Genomic DNA, 21,356 nt, shown 5'->3' on the forward strand with positions numbered 1-21,356 from the left:
ATGCTCTGCCCACTCCCCAGTCCCAGTTCATCATATGCTTTGCCCACCCCCCAGTCCATCATATACTCTGCCCACTCCCCAGTCACAGTTCATCATATGCTCTGCCCACTCCCCAGTCCCAGTTTATCATATGCTCTGCCCACTCCCCAGTCCCAGTTCATCATATGCTCTGCCGACTCCCCAGTCCCAGTTTATCATATGCTCTGCCCACTCCCCAGTCCATGTTCATCATATGCTCTGCCCACTCCCCAGTCCCAGTTTATCATATGCTCTGCCCACCCCCCAGTCTCAGTTCGTCATATGCTCTGCCCACTCCACAGTCCTAGTTCATTATATGCTCTGCCCACTCCCCAGTCCCAGTTCATCATATGCTCTGCCCATCCCCCAGTCACAGTTCATCATCTGCTCTGCCCAGTCCCCAGTCCCAGTTCATCATCTGCTCTGCCCACTCCCCAGTCCCAGTTCATCATCTGGTCTGCCCACTCCCCAGTCCCAGTTCATTATATGCTCTGCCCACTCCCCAGTCCCAGTTCATCATATGCTCTGCCCACTCCCCAGTCCCAGTTCATCATCTGCTCTGCCCACTCCCCATTCCCAGTTCATCATCTGGTCTGCCCACTCCCCAGTCCCAGTTCATTATATGCTCTGCCCACTCCCCAGTCCCAGTCCATCATATGCTCTGCCTACTCCCCAGTCCCAGTTCATCATATGCTCTCCCGACTCCCCAGTCCCAGTTCATCATATGCTCTGCCCACTCCCCAGTCCCAGTTCATCATATGCTCTGCCCACTCCCCAGTCCCAGTTCATCATATGCTCTGCCCACTCCCCAGTCCCAGTTCATCATATGCTCTGCCCACTCCCCAGTCCCAGTTCATCATATGCTCTGCCCACTCCCCAGTCCCAGTTCATCATATGCTCTGCCCACTCCCCAGTCCCAGTTCATTATATGCTCTGCCCACTCCCCAGTCCCAGTTCATCATATGCTCTGCCCATCCCCCAGTCACAGTTCATCATCTGCTCTGCCTAGTCCCCAGTCCCAGTTCATCATCTGCTCTGCCCACTCCCCATTCCCAGTTCATCTGGTCTGCCCACTCCCCAGTCCCAGTTCATCATATGCTCTGCCCACTCCCCAGTCCCAGTCCATCATATGCTCTGCCCACTCCCCAGTCCCAGTTCATCATATGCTCTCCCGACTCCCCAGTCCCAGTTCATCATATGCTCTGCCCACTCCCCAGTCCCAGTTCATCATATGCTCTGCCCACTCCCCAGTCCCAGTTCATTATATGCTCTGCCCACTCCCCAGTCCCAGTTCATCATATGCTCTGCCCACTCCCCAGTCCCAGTTCATCATATGCTCTGCCCACCCCCCAGTCCCAGTTCATCATATGCTCTGCCCACCCCCCAGTCCCAGTTCATCATATGCTCTGCCCACTCCCCAGTCCCAGTTCATCATATGCTCTGCCCACTCCCCAGTCCCAGTTCATCATATGCTCTGCCCACTCCCCAGTCCCAGTTCATCATATGCTCTGCCCACTCCCCAGTCCCAGTTCATCATATGCTCTGCCCACTCCCCAGTCCCAGTTCATCATATGCTCTGCCCACTCCCCAGTCCCAGTTCATCATATGCTCTGCCCACTCCCCAGTCCCAGTTCATCATATGCTCTGCCCACTCCCCAGTCCCAGTTCATCATATGCTCTGCCCACTCCCCAGTCCCAGTTCATCATATGCTCTGCCCACTCCCCAGTCCCAGTTCATCATATGCTCTGCCCACCCCCCAGTCCCAGTTCATCATATGCTCTGCCTACTCCCCAGTCCCAGTTCATCATATGCTCTGCCTACTCCCCAGTCCCAGTTCATCATATGTGACGCGCCCCCTGGGACATATTCCTTTTTGAGGGGAATACCCGGCACCGGATCAGATGGGGGGTTGTAGTCTCCGAGCGGCTGTGACCCGGCCCGTGCCCAGGGCGTCAAGCTCAGTGTTATGTGGCAGTCCTACAGATGTTATTAAGAGTTCTTTTGTGTCGACTACGCCACCCGTTGTGATGCGGTCACTGTGGCCGCCGCTGCAGCAGGGTCCGCTGAGGCTGATGGTGGGTGCGCAGCTTGGTGGGATAACCCCCAACGGGAGGGGTATAGCCTCAGAGGGGACAGGCGCAGAGGATGGGGGTTGTGGTGGTGTAGTGCAGACGGCAGTGAAGACAGAGTCGGGTTGTGCAGTTAAGGGTGTTTACTTACTGCAGATGTTGTACTGGTCACTCCAGCTGCTAGTGACCACCCGAGCCGTGCTGCATCCACCAGGTCCTGGATCCAGCCAACCCCCAAACAAGTCCGGAGCGTGGCCCTGAGCTCTCCCTCTGTGCTTTCTTCAGCCGTCCCCACCAGTGATCCACCTAGGTCCAGCTCCCTCGGGCCTTCTGTTGGGACACCCTTGGCCTTGGGTTCCCTGACCCTTCATGTGGTGTGCCTTCGGGGTGGATGTGATGGGTGACCGTGGCAGACACTGCCCACGGTCTCCGGTCTCTGGCTGGGGATTGTTTTTACCCCCACCAGTTTGGGTTCCGGTACCCTTTTGCTGACTCCTCACCCGATGCTCTAATTTGGGTTCTTGGGTCCCTTCAGTCTTCCCCCTCTGGGTCTTTCTCTGCTCCACTCTCTCTCTCTCCAGGGCTGCTGTTTCCTTCTCTCTGCCGATTTGTTCTCTGCATCAGACAGGCTCCTCTCCAACTGACTTGTTCTCTACAACTGACCCTGATTCTAGTTGGTGCCCACCTTATATATCCCTCTATGTGTGAGCTCAGGTGACCAGCACCCAATGAGCTCCTATCTTTACCCAGGCTGCTCCCTCTATCTGCCCCTACACTACATGGGATGTACCACCCCCCTCCCACTCCAGCCAGGAACAGACTCGGTCGTACCTGCACATTTCTAAGTGGGAGTACCGTCGGTCTGTTCCTCGGAAATGGGATGTATGTAGTGCATGCAGCCTACCGAGCTCAGTCCCACACTCCATCCTTACCCGGGAGTGGAATATCACACCTCTGGGTTGAGGTGCAATACCCCTGTAGCAGCCGAATCCTCAGGGTGCTACATTCCCCCCTGGTAAATCACAGCACGTCCTCGGGCTGTAAGACATAAAACAACACCAAAACATACAAAATTTTCATATAAACATATAAAACATATAAAACATTATATATATAAAACTTTTCATATCAACATTCTCGTCGTCTCTTGTTTCAGGTTCCTCCTCCGGACACTGTGCAACGTGTGTCCGGGAAAAGTGCGACAGTCTCTTAGAAAACTGGTTTTCCTATAAAACCGGTAGGGGGCGCTTTAGGATGCGCAACTATATACAGGGGAAGTTGGCCGCTCTCAGTCCTCGGCCAGTTAAGGAGGGAAGGGAATGGCTGCTCACAGTCCTCAGCCTGTGGGATTAAAGGGTTAAACGGGTAACAGTTCACTCAGCTGGTCCCAACGGGGACTATATATATATGTATCAACAGTTTCTTTGGTACCCGGTCGGGTAACTATTTACATCACTTGCTCTGCCGCACTCAACGGCGTCTTCCTCCTGCTCTTTGAACTTCAGACCCGTCCGGGTCCTCTTGCTCCTCCTCCTGGCACCGCAACTCCTCCTCCGTCAGGCGGTGTACGTGGAGGGCGTAAGGTCCTTTGGCACACTTGTGCCGGGTGAAGGTGACCTCGTCTCCGATGTAGAGGTCACGACCTCTGTGCCCCTCCGGCAGATGGGACTCCACGTCTCTGCGCGTGACAAAGACGTCGCCGAGGGTGTTGTTGTCTCTGATAAAGCCCCACCCGTGCTGCTGGTTAAACTTGATTACAGTCCCGGTGGTACGGGGACTGTGCGCTGCACGGGGGTCCCTCCTGGTCCGGCTCTTTTGCTCGGCGCTCCTTATTTGGGCCTGTTGTTCCCGGACCCGCCTCTCTCTCCGCTCCCTCGCAAACTCCTCGAGCTGCTGTCGGCAACACTCAGCGCGCTCTGCTGCAGCTGCCCTAGTTTCCTGAGTGAACCCCATTAGATCTTCTCCGGTGGGGTCCCACTCAAACTGTGCTTCCGCTAGCGGGGGCGAGATCCGTGCCACGGGCTTCGGAGCCGGAATCAGGGGTTCATCCAGGGGTCTTAGTTTCTGCTGCCGTTCCAGCTCATGGTATCCTTCGGGCCAGATGAAGGGCCGCCCGTCCGGCCATGTGAGCTGGCTGAACAAGTCCTCCCCCAGGTGTGGCACCCTTGGTTTTACGGGCGCGGGCGCGGTGGTGGTGGCGCCCGGATTGCCCAGGCCTTGCGGCCAGGCCTGGGGCACCTGGAAGGTGAAGGGCACCGTTAGGACGGCGGCGCCCTGGGCTACCTGGCCTTGCGGCCAGGCCGGAGGCTCCGCGGAGGTAGGGGGCGCTGTTGGTGATGCGGCGCCCGGGGGTACTAGGCCTTGCGACCAGGCTGGTGGTATTTCCTGCTTTGTCACGCTCCGGGTCGAGGCGCGTGACGTCACAGGGGTCGCTGCGGCGGCTTCCGGTCGGGGCCTAGTCCATAGCGGTGACATGGCGGCTACGGGCACAGCAGGGGGACTTTCGGGCTCTGCGACGGGGAGCTGGGGCAGGTGGGCGGTTTCTCGGCTTGGGGTATAGGCGTCCCCTTTACCTGCCTCCATGCGTTCGGCTCCCTTCTCGGCGCCGTCTCCGGCCTTGGGTCCTCCCGCGCCATCCTCAGAGGCGGTCTGCTTCCTCTTCCAGGGTAGCGTGCTCCGTTGACTGGTCTCAGCTTGCTGGGTCATCTCCCGGCTCCACTCCGCCAGTATCTCGCGCTGTACCCGGGCCATCCTCCGTGCGAGGCCCTCCAGGGCAGTCTGTGCACACTCCCGGTCTCGGGGGAGCTGTGCAAGGACCTCCACTAGGCCTAGTGGGGTCGTGGTGTCCAGCAGGCTCCTGACCAACGGGTCGGTGCTGCTCTGCTCTTCTTCCAGCAGGCTCCTGGCCAGCGGGCCGGTGCTGCTCTGCTTTTTCTCCATATCCGGGTAAACTTCTCCGCTACTCTTCGTTAGACCTCTTGCCTCCGGGTGCGCTCGCTCCAGACTCCTCCAGGCGGCACCCATCTTTGTTCTTTTCTTTCGTCTCCTCCCCCTTCGAGGGCGGTCCCGGGGCCACTTGGTGATTGTCAGCTCCAGGGGCGGTTCTTTCACGCTGACAGACACCTCCAGCATCACAGTCTCTGTTGGTGGGGGCGGTTTCCACTTTTGGCGCCATTTTCTGTCCTGGCCCACGATGGGAGGTGGCCTCTTGCCCTCCTTTGGCACGCCCATAATGGCGTCCGCTGCTCTTCCAAGGCGGGAAATCTGCGGTTTTGGCGGGAAGCGTCGCCCAGTGGCGGGAAACTCTGCAGATGGCGGGAACAAGTTGGAAATGGCGGACAATCGGCGGGAAACGACTGGTGATGGAGTCCGATGGCGTGGACCCTCCGGAACCGGCGGGAGACTTCTTTCTGAGGTAAACTTGCACTTTTCTTCAGGCACGCAGTACCCGGGTGTTGCGGGCACGTAATCCTGCCGACTACGCCAAAGTTGACGCGCCCCCTGGGACATATTCCTTTTTGAGGGGAATACCCGGCACCGGATCAGATGGGGGGTTGTAGTCTCCGAGCGGCTGTGACCCGGCCCGTGCCCAGGGCGTCAAGCTCAGTGTTATGTGGCAGTCCTACAGATGTTATTAAGAGTTCTTTTGTGTCGACTACGCCACCCGTTGTGATGCGGTCACTGTGGCCGCCGCTGCAGCAGGGTCCGCTGAGGCTGATGGTGGGTGCGCAGCTTGGTGGGATAACCCCCAACGGGAGGGGTATAGCCTCAGAGGGGACAGGCGCAGAGGATGGGGGTTGTGGTGGTGTAGTGCAGACGGCAGTGAAGACAGAGTCGGGTTGTGCAGTTAAGGGTGTTTACTTACTGCAGATGTTGTACTGGTCACTCCAGCTGCTAGTGACCACCCGAGCCGTGCTGCGTCCACCAGGTCCTGGATCCAGCCAACCCCCAAACAAGTCCGGAGCGTGGCCCTGAGCTCTCCCTCTGTCCTTTCTTCAGCCGTCCCCACCAGTGATCCACCTAGGTCCAGCTCCCTCGGGCCTTCTGTTGGGACACCCTTGGCCTTGGGTTCCCTGACCCTTCATGTGGTGTGCCTTCGAGGTGGATGTGATGGGTGACCGTGGCAGACACTGCCCACGGTCTCCGGTCTCTGGCTGGGGATTGTTTTTACCCCCACCAGTTTGGGTTCCGGTACCCTTTTGCTGACTCCTCACCCGATGCTCTAATTTGGGTTCTTGGGTCCCTTCAGTCTTCCCCCTCTGGGTCTTTCTCTGCTCCACTCTCTCTCTCTCCAGGGCTGCTGTTTCCTTCTCTCTGCCGATTTGTTCTCTGCATCAGACAGGCTCCTCTCCAACTGACTTGTTCTCTACAACTGACCCTGATTCTAGTTGGTGCCCACCTTATATATCCCTCTATGTGTGAGCTCAGGTGACCAGCACCCAATGAGCTCCTATCTTTACCCAGGCTGCTCCCTCTATCTGCCCCTACACTACATGGGATGTACCACCCCCCTCCCACTCCAGCCAGGAACAGACTCGGTCGTACCTGCACATTTCTAAGTGGGAGTACCGTCGGTCTGTTCCTCGGAAATGGGATGTATGTAGTGCATGCAGCCTACCGAGCTCAGTCCCACACTCCATCCTTACCCGGGAGTGGAATATCACACCTCTGGGTTGAGGTGCAATACCCCTGTAGCAGCCGAATCCTCAGGGTGCTACATATGCTCTGCCCACTCCCCAGTCCCAGTTCATCATATGTTCTGCCCACCCCCCAGTCCCAGTTCATCATATGCTCTGCCCACTCCCCAGTCCCAGTTCATCATATGCTCTGCCCACTCCCCAGTCCCAGTTCATTATATGCTCTGCCCACTCCCCAGTCCCAGTTCATCATATGTTCTGCCCACTCCCCAGTCCCAGTTCATCATATGTTCTGCCCACCCCCCAGTCCCAGTTCATCATATGCTCTGCCCACTCCCCAGTCCCAGTTCATCATATGCTCTGCCCACTCCCCAGTCCCAGTTCATTATATGCTCTGCCCACTCCCCAGTCCCAGTTCATCATATGCTCTGCCCACTCCCCAGTCCCAGTTCATCATATGCTCTGCCCACTCCCCAGTCCCAGTTCATCATATGCTCTGCCCACTCCCCAGTCCCAGTTCGTCATATGCTCTGCCCACTCCCCAGTCCCAGTTTATCATATGCTCTGCCCACTCCCCAGTCCCAGTTCATCATATGCTCTGCCCACTCCCCAGTCCCAGTTTATCATATGCTCTGCCCACTCCCCAGTCCCAGTTCATCATATGCTCTGCCCACTCCCCAGTCCCAGTTCATCATATGCTCTGCCCAGTCCAAGATCATTTAGTTAATTCTATTTAAAAACAAGTTTTCATACTTACCTCTCATACGATCCCTGCAGCTCCGCTTCCAGACTGGCATCCTGGTGCTTGATGCCGGCAGGTATGTGATGACGCCATCGTGTACGCGCCGACTCCAGCGCTTCACAGAAGAGGCGGAGGGACTCTCTTCAGAGCTGCACGGCCATTCAGCCGTGAGAGCTCCAAGGCAGAAACTCCCTGCGCCGAGATATACGGCGACACGCCAGCACGCGATACCCCAGGGCCCGGTGAGTAGAAACACAAGAGGGGGGCCCCTCCTCTTTACTGCTGTTCACCGAACCCCATACAGCAGTAAGTGCAATAATGACCTGAAGGCGGCCCGGCTGCCACCTCACCACCACCGGAGCTACCGCAACCCCCTACCCGACTGTCTCCTTCCCCATTATCCTGTATACCAGGGGTGGGCAATTAATTTTCCCGAGGGGCCACATGAGAGACTGTGACTGTTGGGGAGGGCCGAACCAATAGGCTGAAATTAATTCTGCTCAATATTAATATTAACATATTAATTCTAATTATTATTATTAATGATTACATAAATATGAATTGTGTAACTTAATATTGAGCAGAATTAAGTGTGCTGACATCCCCCTATATACAGCTTGAGCCCCCACACAGCCTCTCTATATACAGCATGAGCCCTACACAGCCCCCCATGTCCATTATGAGTCCCACACAGCCCCACAAGGCCAGCATGAGCCCCACACAGCCCCCCCATGTTCAGCATGAGCCCCACACAGCCCCGCCCGTGTTCAGCATGAGCCCCACACAGCCAACCCGTGTCCTGCATGATCCCCACACAGCCCCACTGTGTCCAGCATGAGCCCCACACAGCCCCCCCATGTCCAGCATGAGCCCCACACATCCCTCCCGTGTCCAGCATGAGCCCCACACAGCCCCCTCATGTCCAGCATGAGCCTCACACAGCCCCCTCATGTCCAGTATGAGAGCCCAAGAGCCTCCCCAGTGTCCAGCATGACAGCCCTCCCCAGTGTCCAGCATGACAGCCCTCCCTAGTTTCCAGTATGACAGCCCTCCTTAGTGTCCAGCATTAAAGCCTCCCAGTGCCCAGCATTAAAGCCCCCCAGTTTCCAGTATGAGAGCACCCCTGTGTCCAGCATGACAGCCCTCCCCAGTGTCCAGCATGACAGCCCCCCCTGTGTCCAGCATGACAGCCCCTCCTGTGTCCAGCATGAGAGCCCCTCTGTGTCCAGCATGAGAGAGCCCCTCTGTGTCCAGCATGAGAGCCCCCCCCTGTGTCCAGCATGAGAGCCTCCCTGTGTCCAGCATGAGAGCCCCCCTGTGTTCAGCCTGAGAGTACCACCCCTGTGTCCAGCATTAAAGCCCCCCCTTCGTCCAGCATGAGAGTGCCCCCCCTGTGTCCATCATTAAAGCCCCCCCTATGTCCAGCATATACTTACCTCACTCCCTGTTCCCCTGGCGCTCCTGTCTGAGAAGCACTGACTCTCCGCAGTGCACAGGCTGACGCCATCGCGTCAGCTGTTTCTAATGCTGATTGATGGAAGAGCGAGGTAGCGGCCCCTCCTCCACCAATGCATTCACAGCGGATTGAGACCGCGGATTGAGACAGCGGTGACGGCGTGCGGGCGGGCAGTGACGGCATGTGTGTGAGCTGGGAAGGGCATAGTGCGGCCCGTGGGCCACTGTTATCAGCCCCTTGGCAGTCTTGGTCCACGGGCCGGACTGGAACAGCCAGAGGGCCGAATGTGGCCCGCGGGCCGCACTTTGCCCAAGTCTGCTGTATACTGTAAGCCCGCAAGGGCAGGGCCCTCTCCTTTCTGTGCCAGTTTGTCATTGTTAGTTTGTGCACCGTGTTTAATATTTGCATCCTGTATGTAACCCCTTCTCATGTACAGCACCATGGAATTAATAGTGCGCTAAACATTAATAATAATAATAGTAATATTACTTTTTATTTTTAATACAGATTGTTATATGGAAAAAAACATGAAACAAAAAAAACACAAAGATCATTCTCTGATGACGGCTTCACCGTAACCTTATTATAACGGGAATTGCTGAGTATGGCTGTGTGCCCACGTAGCGTTTTTCAAGCGTTTATGCTGCGGAATTTCTGCAGCGGAAACGCTTGTAAAACGCTAGGTAATCCGCACCCCATGGTCCCCAAGGGGATTCCGCATGTTCTATGCACATGCTGCGGATTTTTCCACAGCGTTTATGCTGCGTACAAAAATCCGCAGCATGTCATTTAATTTTGCGGAAGCGCAGCGGAACTCCCGCCATTGACTTGCATTGAGACGCACAGAAACCGCGACTGTACATTTTTACAAGCGGCTTCTGTGCGTCTCTATGTGCGGATGGTACCCAGTTCTGGAGGAGAGGAGACTCTCATCCAGACCTGGGTACCATTGTACCTGTAAAAAAAGAATAAAATAACAAATAAAGTTTATACTCACCTGTCCGGAGGCTTCTCTCTGAATGCCAGCAGCGCTGAAGGACCTGCGGTGACGTCACAGTCATGTGACCGCAGGCCCTTCACCGCTCTGTCTCGCGATATGCCGGCAGCCAGGAACCAGACAGGAAGCAGCGCTGCAGCCACACCGGGGCCTCGGGGGTGAGTATCGCTTTATTTGTTTTAATTTTTACGGTTCACATTGTATAAATCCATGCCGTTTGCATGGATTTATACAGTGTGACCTAGTTGTCAAGCACTTTCCAAGTGATGCTATCGCCTGGAAAGTGCTTGTCAATCTGCATGCGGAAACGCAAGTGAACCCGCATGTGGATCCGCATGTATTCTGCAGGAAAAACGCATGCACAATCTGCATGCGTTTTTTTCTGCCAGGTACATGCAGAAATGCTGCAGAAATTTTCTGCTTCATTTCTGCATCGTGGGCACATAGCCTATCAGTGATTCATGTTCTCTCCTAAAGGTTTAGAGCTGGAGCGGCCTCTGCTGGTAACACCCAGTACTGCACAACAGATGGAAGCATTTTCTTAGTTCTGCCAGTAGGTGTCAGTAGCGCTCAGTGTCACAGAGAGATCAGGAGACAGAAAAGCAGAATCTGGGGAAATAGTGAGAAAGTACAAATACACGGATGTATATATAAATATATAAATTGTAATATTTTGCATAGTTAATTATTTTCACCTTCAAACCAGCAATCTAATAATATTTTTCCAGATGTGACTGAGGGTTAATAATGATCTTCCGATATAAAATTCTTATTTGCTATTTGTATATAAAGTCTGTGTCACGCTGTGTTGTCCAGGCTGCTCTACACTGGCTATTCACAGGTGTGGTCCCACTACTGATCGGCACGGGGGTTTTGACCTGCTCCGTTTCCGACCTGGGCCGGTTCACCCCTCATTAGGGCAACCTGGTAGCTCCGAGCTCCCCCAGAGTCACCATATTGATGCTGAACTTAGTGCGGACACCCGATTGACATAGCACAGGGCAGCGCAGAACTCCTGGACTTAAGCGATCCACCAGCCTCAGCCTCCCAAGTAGCTGGGATTACAGGCGCGCGCCACCGCACCCGGCAATGCTGAGTGCTGCTATTAATGACTAGAGGCTGCAGGAGCGGTGACGTCACCAGGAACCACGGCGCCATCTAGTGTCTGCTGGATAAAACTCAGATCACATTTTTATATGAATGAACCTGTGTGAGAGCTTTTTCTGTGCAGAGCTTTAGTTTTTATTGATATCTTGCTGAAATCCATGAGAAGTTTTGATTACTTTTAATTGTATTTTTTTAGGACATGAAGCAACCAAATAACAGGAATTCTGCCATTTTGATGTTTTCCTTTTCAGCTTTTAATATTACAGTTACAGATGTGGCCATACAAAACATATGTAGTAAAAATGGTGATATGTTCACTGTGAAGGGGAATGTCTCTGACATTTATGACATGGATATACACGGCCATCAGTTGTCACTGAAGTAAATGGAGGACATGGTGGATCATTCTTGGTCTTGCATTCATTCTTCAAAATCCAACAGAAGAACAATCATGCTGTGCTCCACCGCATGCCGTAATCTAGCAAAGGTTCTATGGGAGAATATCACCGTACGTGCCTGGTGGAGCATTATTATAGTATGGACTCACAGGGGAATCTGTATACAGGCTTCTAATGTTCTACACAGTTTTGAATTTTTTTTCATCTGTCGTCACCACATAATTTGGGACATTCTGAGACTTTGTGCCTGTTCCAAATTAAAATGTAAAATCCAAATACGTGCACAGAAGAGCCACGCTGATACATTGAGCATCAGGGTAGATCTCTCTTTATAACATCATCGGTCACTCATATATATATTCTATGACCCTTGTGCTGCCCGGCAATTCCGAGAACAGATCCCGATTCTTCTGCAGTTACTCCCGACTCTATTACTGGGCCTTCGTTAGCGTTTCCGCTATTGTGACTCTTCCAACGTCCACAACCTTCCTGTCTTGCCACGGCTTGATGAGGTTGACGTGGTTATATCCAGGAGACCTTGCGGATGTCGGCCATAGAGAAGTTCAAATGGCGAGAACCTCGTAGATGAAAGTGGAACCTCTCGGATGGAGAATAACAGATACGGTAAGAGACAGTCCCAGTCTCTACCATCCTTTACTATGGCCTTCCTCAGCATACAATTTAGCGCTTTATTAAACCATCTTTAATAAGATGGTTTATTAAAACCATGGTGGTTTTTATTAAGGCCATCTGTCTGAGGATGGTACACTGAAGTTCTCAGTTGGGAGATTTGCAGGACCTTGCATAACTCCCCCATCACCTTACTCATAAAAGGTGTTCTCTGGTCGGTCAGGTTCTCCTTTGGTAAACCTGTTCGGGAGAAACCGTGGACAAATTCGCGGGCTAAACTCTTTGTGGAGGAATTTCTCAGGAATTGCTTCCGGATAACGTGTGGCATAGTCCAGGGTGACTAAGATATATTGATGCCCACGAGCAGATTTAACCAGGGGACCGACCAAGTCCATGGTAGCTCTCTCGAACGGCACTTCAATAATGGGCAATGGCACAAGGGGACTTCAAAAGTGAGAGGTGGGGGCAGTTAGCTGACACGTAGGGCAGGACCTGCAATACTTTAGTATTTCCCGGTGACACACAGGCCAATAGAACCTTTGCATAATCCGTTCCTGTGTTTTTTCCACCCCTAGATGTCACCCCAAGATATGCGAATGGGCCATGTCCAACACCTTCCGTCTATAGGGACCCGGCACTATTAACTGTTCCAACATCTCTTCCCTCACTTTCGTGACCCGGTACAACAACTCCCCATTCACCATAAAATAGGGAAACCTTGTGTCAGCCCCCGGTTCCTGTGCAACCCCATTTATGACGGTGACATTATTAAAGGCTTCCTTCAGAGTTAGGTCCCTATGTTGGGCAGACCCAAAATTCTCACTGGTCACCCCTAACTCTGGGATATCAGACTCAGGGGACACCACCTCCTCATCCCCCACAAGGACACAATAGGGAAACCTGTCTGACTCTCGGTGTGGTGCTACCTCATCAGGGTTAACTGGTTTCCTATCTAAACCCGGAACCCTTCCCCCACAGATCTCAAAATAATAGGTGCAACAAGTCCTGAATGACGCCAACCTCGTGGGACTCAGTACCATGGGCCATTTCAATATTCACTCTGGCCATAGGGTAGTCCTTAGCATCACCATGAATGCACGGTATGCCGACTTTTTCCCCGGGATCAATTGGAGAGGAAGGGTAACCCTCACAAGCGTCATCAGACTCCCAGAGTCTAGCAGTGCCGTTACCTGCCGCCCGTTCACCTTCACGGGACACTCTTGTGGCCCCTCACTGGGTGGACAGTTCACACTGCAGGCCGTATATGCATAGTATGAACAACGGCGTCCTATGCTGCAGTCCATCGGCTCGGAGGGCAAGGTACAACAGGTGGCTAGATGTCCTGGGCCGTGGCACCTCCAGCAAACAACATCACCCGTAGAGACCTTGGGCACCACTTCCCCCGCCCCTTTGGACCTTGGACGTCCCACCCCGTTTTGGGCCTCCGTCCCCTGCTGGGACCCCCAGTATGGGGTGGGCTGCCTTCCGAAAGAACCTTCAACCCCCTGGTATCTCTCGACCAGTCCTATCAGTTCATCTGCATTCTGGGGATCACCCTGGGTAACCCAAGTCTGTATGGGCCTCGGTAGGGAGTGCACAAATCGGTCCATCACCACCTGCTCTCTGCGCAGGCGTAGAGGACTCTGGCTGCAGCCACTTCTGGACCAGGTGCAACAGGTCAAAAATTTGGGAGTGAGGTAGTTTGTCCCGGTGATATGCCCAGCGATGAACCCGCTGCGCCTTGACAGACATTGTCACCCCAAAGCGTGCGAGAATCTCAGTTTTTAGCTTGCCATACTCATTGGCGTCCTGCAAAGCTAAATCATATTACGCCTTCTGGGGCTCTCCCGTCAAGTATGGTGCCAGTACCTCTGCTCACTGCTCTGGCGGAAGTTTCTCCCTCTCGGCGACCCTTTCAAACACGGTCAGGAAGACCTCAACGTCATCCCCCGGGGTCATTTTCTGAAAAGCCCATTTTCGTACCGCCTTCCGGACGTGGGTGTTATCAGCCGGACTTGGGGTTGGGGCGCTCGTCTTGCTCTGGATGACGGTTGCCAGAAGCTGCATCTGCTGACGTTGTTCCTGCTGATGCTGCTGGAAATGCTGTAACAACAGCCTGTTGGTCTCCTGCTGCTGCTGCTGCGACTGGACCAGGTGCTTCAGCAGGTCCTCCATTTTGTCTGACGATGCTTGCTAGCTTGTGACAGACTTGACCCAGGACATGTAGTCCTTCCTGTAGCAATCACACGTCTCTGCTGGGAACGCTGCCGCACGTCTAACACCAATTGTACTGATGGTACTCACTCAGGCGCGGTTTGAGGCAAACAGGAGGCATGTTCCTTTAAATGTCAGTAATGTTTGCTTCATAAACTGTTCAAAAGGAAAATGCAAACAAAACAGGCTTTAGTGCAGGCAAAACAAAGATAACAGTCCTTCTATCAAAGTCTCTGGATGGCCAGCGCTGTGGTAACACAGGCTGGTGTAGCATCCGGTGTCCTGGCTTGGTCTGGAGGGAAACCATACACAGGTGGCCTTCTCCCTTCAAGCATTCAGACCATGTGCCAAACAACAGCCTCGATTTTATAGGCTGTTAACCACACCCAGAGGTGAGGTATGTGTGTTGCTCGACCCGCCCATTCTCTCCTGGCATCCCGTACCCTGGCTCCCAGGTGCACCAATTAGTCCTCTTAGTGCAGGCGTGCACTCGAGAAAATACTCCGGGTTACATCACAGAAACCAGCCATCTCTGTGATACATACCTCCCATCCACTACGCAACCATTAGCCACCTTACACTATGCTTTCTCTAAGTCCATTAGACAAAGACATTCCTAAGACTCTTTATCTCACACACATATCCTGGCTCAAACTCCATCTTGGAAAGCAGGAGAGAATACATGTAGAATATCCACAATAGAGTTAAGATAGATAAAATATAACTCCTGCTATCACAATTCCCTTCTCTTGTGGCAGTGGGTGGATGTTCCAGCCGGAGTGACCTCCTACAGACTCCCCCAGATACGTTTTACTCCCCTAATAGAAGAAGCCGGCCTTCCTAGACTGCTTCACCGGATTCTCCAGATCAGTCTGTCTGTCACACCATCGTATGGACACTCACACACAAGCCACAAGCAAGGACACTATACGGGTGCCACATTCATGTGCTGGACAGAGTTGGCATCCAACAGTTGGTCATAGTAGATATAATTTATCCAGTCCACATTTTTATTTTCTGTAACGATGGGGATTAGCAATTCAAGTCCCTCTGCTACTTGATCTCCGGCTTTGAACTTGTCTGGTACTCCTCTTGGGACTTCAGTAGAGTCGAAGTACACATGAGGGTCAAAAGAAGTAGGAAAGCTGGTGTCATGCCGGTCTGTATTCGGAGTCACAAGCTGGAGTGGTATCAGGAGTTTAACAATAGCACATGTACCCTCCCATCCCACTGGCAGTACTGGATAAAAGTCACCATCTGCACACATCCACCACAAGTCAGCCCTAGCTATATTTACCAAGATGGGGCCAGGATAAGGATAATACAAGGATGAGGGACATAAATACCAGGATGGAGGACACATACATAATCAGGGTGGGGGGCTCATGCAAATCTTGCATTGGGGTCCAACAGACTCTAGTAATGCCACTGCTCCCAAGACCTCCTCCTCTTCTCCACACTCATACGTTCCTCACCCAATCACCTCCAAGACTTCTCCCGAGTGTCCCCCCATCCTCTGGAATTCTGTGCCCCAACACATCACTATCTGCCACACTCAGAACCTTCAGACGGAACTTGAAAACCCACCTCGTCAGGAAGGCTACAGCCTGCAATGACCCCGCTGCCACCTCACCACCACCGGAGCTGCCGCAACCCCCTACCCGACTGTCTCCTTCCCCACTATCCTGTATACTGTAAGCCCCCAAGGGCAGGGTCCTCTCCTTTCTGTACCAGTCTGTCATTGTTAGTTTGTTCACAAAGTTTAATACTTGCATCCTGTATGTAACCCCTTCTCATGTACAGCACCATGGAATTACTGGTGCTCTAAACATAAATAATAATAATAATATTACTTTTTATTTTTAATACAGATTGTTATATGGAAAATAAAACATTGATCAAAAAAACCTGATTTATACATAGATCATTCTCTGATGACGGCTTCACCGTAACCTTATTATAACGGGAATTGCTGAGTATCAGTTATTCATGTTCTGTCTTGAAGGTTTAGAGCCGGAGCGGCCTCTACTGGTAACACCCAGTACTGCACAACAGATGGAAGGATTTTCTTAGTTCTGCCAGTAGGTGTCAGTAGTGTTCAGTGTCACAACAATCTAATAATATTTGTTTCTCCCGATATAAAATTCTTATTTGCTATTTGTATATAAAGTCTGTGTCACGCTGTGTTGTCCAGGCTGCTCTACACTGGCTATTAAAAGGTGTGGTCCCACTACTGATTGGCACGGGGGTTTTGACCTGCTCTGTTTCAGACCTGGGCTGATTCACCCCTCATTAGAGCAACCTGGTAGCTCTGAGCTCCCCCAGAGTCAACCAATTGACATAACACAGGGAAGCGCAGAACTCCTGGACTCAAGCGATCCACCAGCCTCAGCCTCCCAAGTAGCTGGGATTACAGGCGCGCGCCACCGCACCCGGCAATGGTGAGTGCTGCTATTAATGACTAGAGGCTGCAGGAGCGGTGACGTCACCGGGAACCACAGCGCCATCTAGTGTCTGCTGGATGAAACTGCTATACACTCAGTTACGTGTGTCAGTGGACACCTGCATGTATGTGTTAGGTGTATACATACTAACAGGTATAAACTATTTGTGTGTATAACTACGATGTTAGTTTTGTGCTGCACACATCAGCGCTGTGCTCGCTGTCTGATGGACGCTGCTCACTAGAAGGGGAATTAGATCTCTAATTTGACATAATAAGTGCACTGACCTGGATATGTATTGTATATAGGCAGGCAGGGTATATAGCAGACTGCAGTGCATATAGCACATGAGGCTCCATTCCAGTTCTGCCTTCTGCTGCTGTTAGACATTCTAGAAATAGGCCCAGGTCTCAGGGGCCAGGAATAATTTTTTTGGGGATCTTAATCCTCATTATTTGCTTAAAAAGCAATCCAGAGAACACCGTTTTCTGCCGCATTTGCTTGTTAACACTGCAGAATACAGCCAGGTCCTTTCCATATTACAGTTCTAAAAATCCATCTATTTAAAACTGGTTTGTCCGTCAAAGGGATCACATATAATTGCGCTGAAAATATTGCCATTTCTGGCGTCCACTGAAATTTTGTTTCAGTGTGTCAGTGAAGCTATTGACACCAGTTTGCTGTTCAAAATAGTTACCTACAGGTCAGGTATTTAAAACTGTGGTTTGTCCGTCACACGGATCACATATAAGTTCGCTCCAAATTCAGCCATTTGTTGTGATTGTGGAAGATATTATCCTTCATTTAAAATGGGCAAGGCACGTGGCAATGGACGTGATGGTGATGGTGCATGTAGAGGCCGAGGCCGTGGACAAGCTGAAATTGTGCCACAACAAACACCCACATCTTCTCGCTCGACCTTCTTGTCCCAATTAATAGGGGATCGCAGAACACCACTATTGAACACACAGCAGTGTGAAAATGTTATTGGTTGGATAGCAGATAATGCTTCCAGTCACTTAGCCACCACCACCGTGTCTTCCACACTGTCAAGTCTCGGTAGCCGTGAGTCTGGTCCGCATATTCCTCACCCTGAACTTCTTTCCTTCCTCCATTCCGAGTGCCCAGAGACAACTGATCCCACACTTGGACACTCCGAAGAGCTGTTCACTTTTCCATTTATAGATTTGGGCCTCTCGCCCGGTCCACTTGAAGCGGGGCAAGAGGAGATCACATGTAGCGATGCCCAAATATTTGAGCAGCCACTGTCACACGAAGGTGATGGTGGGAAAGAGTCACAGGAGATGGACGATGATGAGACACAATTGCCAGAAAGTCAGGAGGTGGACCAGGGTGCGGAAGTGGAAGACGAGGTGGATGATATAGTAAATTACCCAACCTGTCAGGAGGACATGCAGAGCAAGGACAGCAGCACACAGGGGGAGGGAGGCAGAGAACTCCAACAGGCAGGAAGAATCAGTGTGGTGGCCGCAGACAAAAGGCAGACATCCGTTCCCCGTAACACTAACACGAAGGAAGTTGCCAGTACAACTGTTAGGTCTTCCCGAGTCTGGTTGTTTTTTAAAGACTCTGCCGATAACCCCAAAAAGGCAATTTGCACCACCTGCCAGGCCAGCATCAGCAGGGGTAGCAAAACTACAAGCCTGACCCCCACCAGCATGATCAAGCACATGGCAGCAAAGAACCCGACTTTGTGGGCCGAACCCCAGGGTCCAGGAACAGTGTCTGCGGGTGGCACCATTGCTTCTTCCGCTGTAGTGCATGCAAGCCAATCCCCTGTCCATGGTGCATGCGAAGATGCCTCTTGCCCTGCACCTGTTCTTGCACACTCTCAAGTAGCAGCATCAGGAATCACGTCCACATCCTTGTCCCAGCGCAGCGTTCAGTTGTCCATGCCCCAGTCCTTGGAAAGCAAGCGCAAATACGCAGCCAACGCCCCACAGGCCACACTACTAAATTCCCACATTTCGCGATTGCTTGCGCTCGAAATCTTGCCTTTTAGGCTCGTGGAGATGGAAGAATTCCGCAACCTGATGGCGGTGGCCATCCCTCGGTACTCAGTCCCCAGCTGCCACTATTTCTCCCGGTGTGCCATCCCGGCATTACACAAGTATGTGTCCCAAAACATTACCTGTGCCCTCAACAACGCAGTTACCAGGAAAGTCCACCTAACCATGGACACGTGGACAAGTGCTTGTGGGCAGGGATGATACATCTCGCTGACGGCACACTGGGTTAACATAGTGGAAGCCGGGACCCAGTCGGACCTTGGGACGGAACACGTCCTCCCGATGCTAAGGATTGCAGGCCCTAGATCAATCAGGGTTGCATCCACAGTTTACAGCTCCTACACTTCAGCCTCCTCCTCCTCTTCAGCCTCCGTCTCCGAAATGACCTCATCAGTCACAAGCTGGAAGCACTGCAGCACTGCCTCGGCCAAGCGACAACAGGCTGTGCTGAAGATATGCTTAGGTAACAAACCGCACAATGCTGAAGAGTTGTGGACAGCTCTGAAAGAGCAGTAAGATCTGTGGCTCACACCGCTGAACCTACAGCCAGGCATGGTCATGTGCGACAATGGCCGGAACCTGGAGGCGGCTCTGATGCGAGGCGAGCTCACACACGTATCATGCCTGGACCATGTGCTTAACCTCGTGGTTCAGCGGTTTTCAAATCCTACCCGGAGCTGCCGGATCTGTTTGTTAAAGTACGCCGCTTGTGTGCCCATTTTAGAAAGTCACCTACAGCTTTCGCCGCCCTTGCCATGTTACAGCAGCAATTGCAGCTTCCAGCTCACTGACTGATCTGTGATGTCCCTACGCATTGGAACTCTACACTGCAGATGTTGGGAAGGATTTGTGAGCAGAAGAGGGCAGTTGTTGAGTACAATTAAGCAAAAAATATATAGAGATGCCATAGCATAGTAAAGATCCCTCAGGACCTCTTCCAATATCCACACAAATAGCTTTGTCAGAAAATTTCAAAGTTGGGGATTTAAAACGTAACTTTTACTGAGTATTTTTCTTAAAAAGAGAATTTTTTTGGTAGACAAACATATTAAAATTGTAAGAGAGAACTGACTGATGACCCTTGTCCCTATAAGAGTACAATTATTGACAGTGGTCAAAATTATTAGGGTCTCAATACACACGAGTCCATATAGTGAACAGACTCAATACATAAAACATTTGAGTGTACAAAGGATTAAATAAGAAAGCTCTCACCCATATTCAGTTTTGTCCTCTATGTCCTTTGTACCTCCTCAGGATTCCCTGTTAGTGGTGGAGTTCTCATCGCTTATTGTCCCTGCCAGTCCCTATAACTTAAAGATGGCCCTGCGAGCCCAAGAACTCCCGCCCTTACAAGGGCAGTCCACAGCTGACCCTTTACTAGTACAGCCCTGAACTAGCCCTATTAGTGCCTCCCGACGTGTTTCTTCAGGATTCTGAGTCTTCAGGGGATTGGCACATGCATCTCCACATCGGGAATAAGGGAAAAAGACCCACCCTCCAGATTATGGATGGGATAAACAGATTATGGATCTGTTCTATATTCAGAGGGAGTCCGGCTGCAAGAGGGGTACCGGCCCCCGACACCCGACCTTGCTACTCCATGTCCTGGTCGGGAAAGCCCGGTAGGCCCTGAGGATCCCACCGGGTATCGGAAGGAGCGGAGCTGCCACCCGTGCCCTTGTTCTGAGAGGAGCTCAGAGGGAGACCCGGCCTATCTACACACACAGACAGGAAAGGATACGGTCTGTAGTTCAGGAACACTCTGGTGCGGGGTCCTGATTGAATGCTGGACTTGCTCAGAGGTAGTCGGACCCCCGTCCCTGGTGACCGCAGGACTCCGTGGGGAGCAGGGAGTCGCCTTCCTTCTGCCATCTCGAATGTGAGTAAAGCCTTGGAAGTTCACCCCTATGACCTCCGGACTGTTTATTCTGCGCCACACCGCAGGACGCGGCGCCCGTACTCCTCTACTACTACCCCTGCCATCCTGTCTCTCTGCCCTGAGGCCTTGCTCCGCCTGTGGGGAGTAGTAATAACTTTGGCCGCCATAACACCATGCCTCAGCGGACTGCAGTGGCGCTGGTGGCCTTCACCAGGTGCCACAAGTGGCGTAGTCGGAATCAGCCACTCAACCCGGATAAGCCCACACCATCCTTTTAATTGTGACGGCCCTGAGCACGGGTCGGGTCCGGGCCACGGCTGCACCCCATCTCTCCATCATAGGACCCGACTCCGAGTCCCCCATCTCACAGGGTAAAATAAATGGCTTTCGAGTAGAGGCGTCACAAACCAGTACTGGGTCAGCTGTGGACTGCTCTTGTAAGGGCGGGAGTTCTTGGGGTCTCAGGGTCATCTCTAAGTTATAGGGACTGGCAGGGACAATAAACGATGAGAACTCCACCACTAACAGGGAATCCTGAGGAGGTACAAAGGACATAGAGCACAAAACTGAATATGGGTGAGATCTTTCTTATTTAATCCTTTGTACACTCAAATGTTACATGTATTGAGTCTGTTCACTATATGGACTCGTGTGTATTGAGACCCTAATAATTTTGACCACTGTCAATAATTGTACTCTTATAGGGACAAGGGTCATCAGTCAGTTCTCTC

At 52.4% G+C, this 21,356-nt stretch overlaps 1 protein-coding gene across 1 annotated transcript in view; it reads right to left on the reverse strand.

Moving 5' to 3' along the window:
• The window catches only part of LOC141243149 (histone H2B 1.1-like), a 40,067-nt gene extending 18,971 nt beyond the window's left edge, over positions 1-21,096 (reverse strand). The window contains exons 1-2 of the mRNA XM_073668899.1: positions 20,994-21,096; positions 12,251-12,295 (exon numbers count right to left, since the gene is read on the reverse strand). Coding sequence (XP_073525000.1) covers positions 12,251-12,295; positions 20,994-21,096 — 148 coding nt within the window. The remainder of the gene's footprint in view (positions 1-12,250; positions 12,296-20,993) is intronic.
• Between the last annotated feature and the right edge of the window lie 260 nt (positions 21,097-21,356).

The sequence above is a fragment of the Phyllobates terribilis genome, unplaced genomic scaffold, assembly GCF_046119375.1.
Source record: "Phyllobates terribilis strain yellow unplaced genomic scaffold, ASM4611937v1 Scaffold_1198__1_contigs__length_366261, whole genome shotgun sequence".
NCBI lineage: Eukaryota > Metazoa > Chordata > Amphibia > Anura > Dendrobatidae > Phyllobates > Phyllobates terribilis.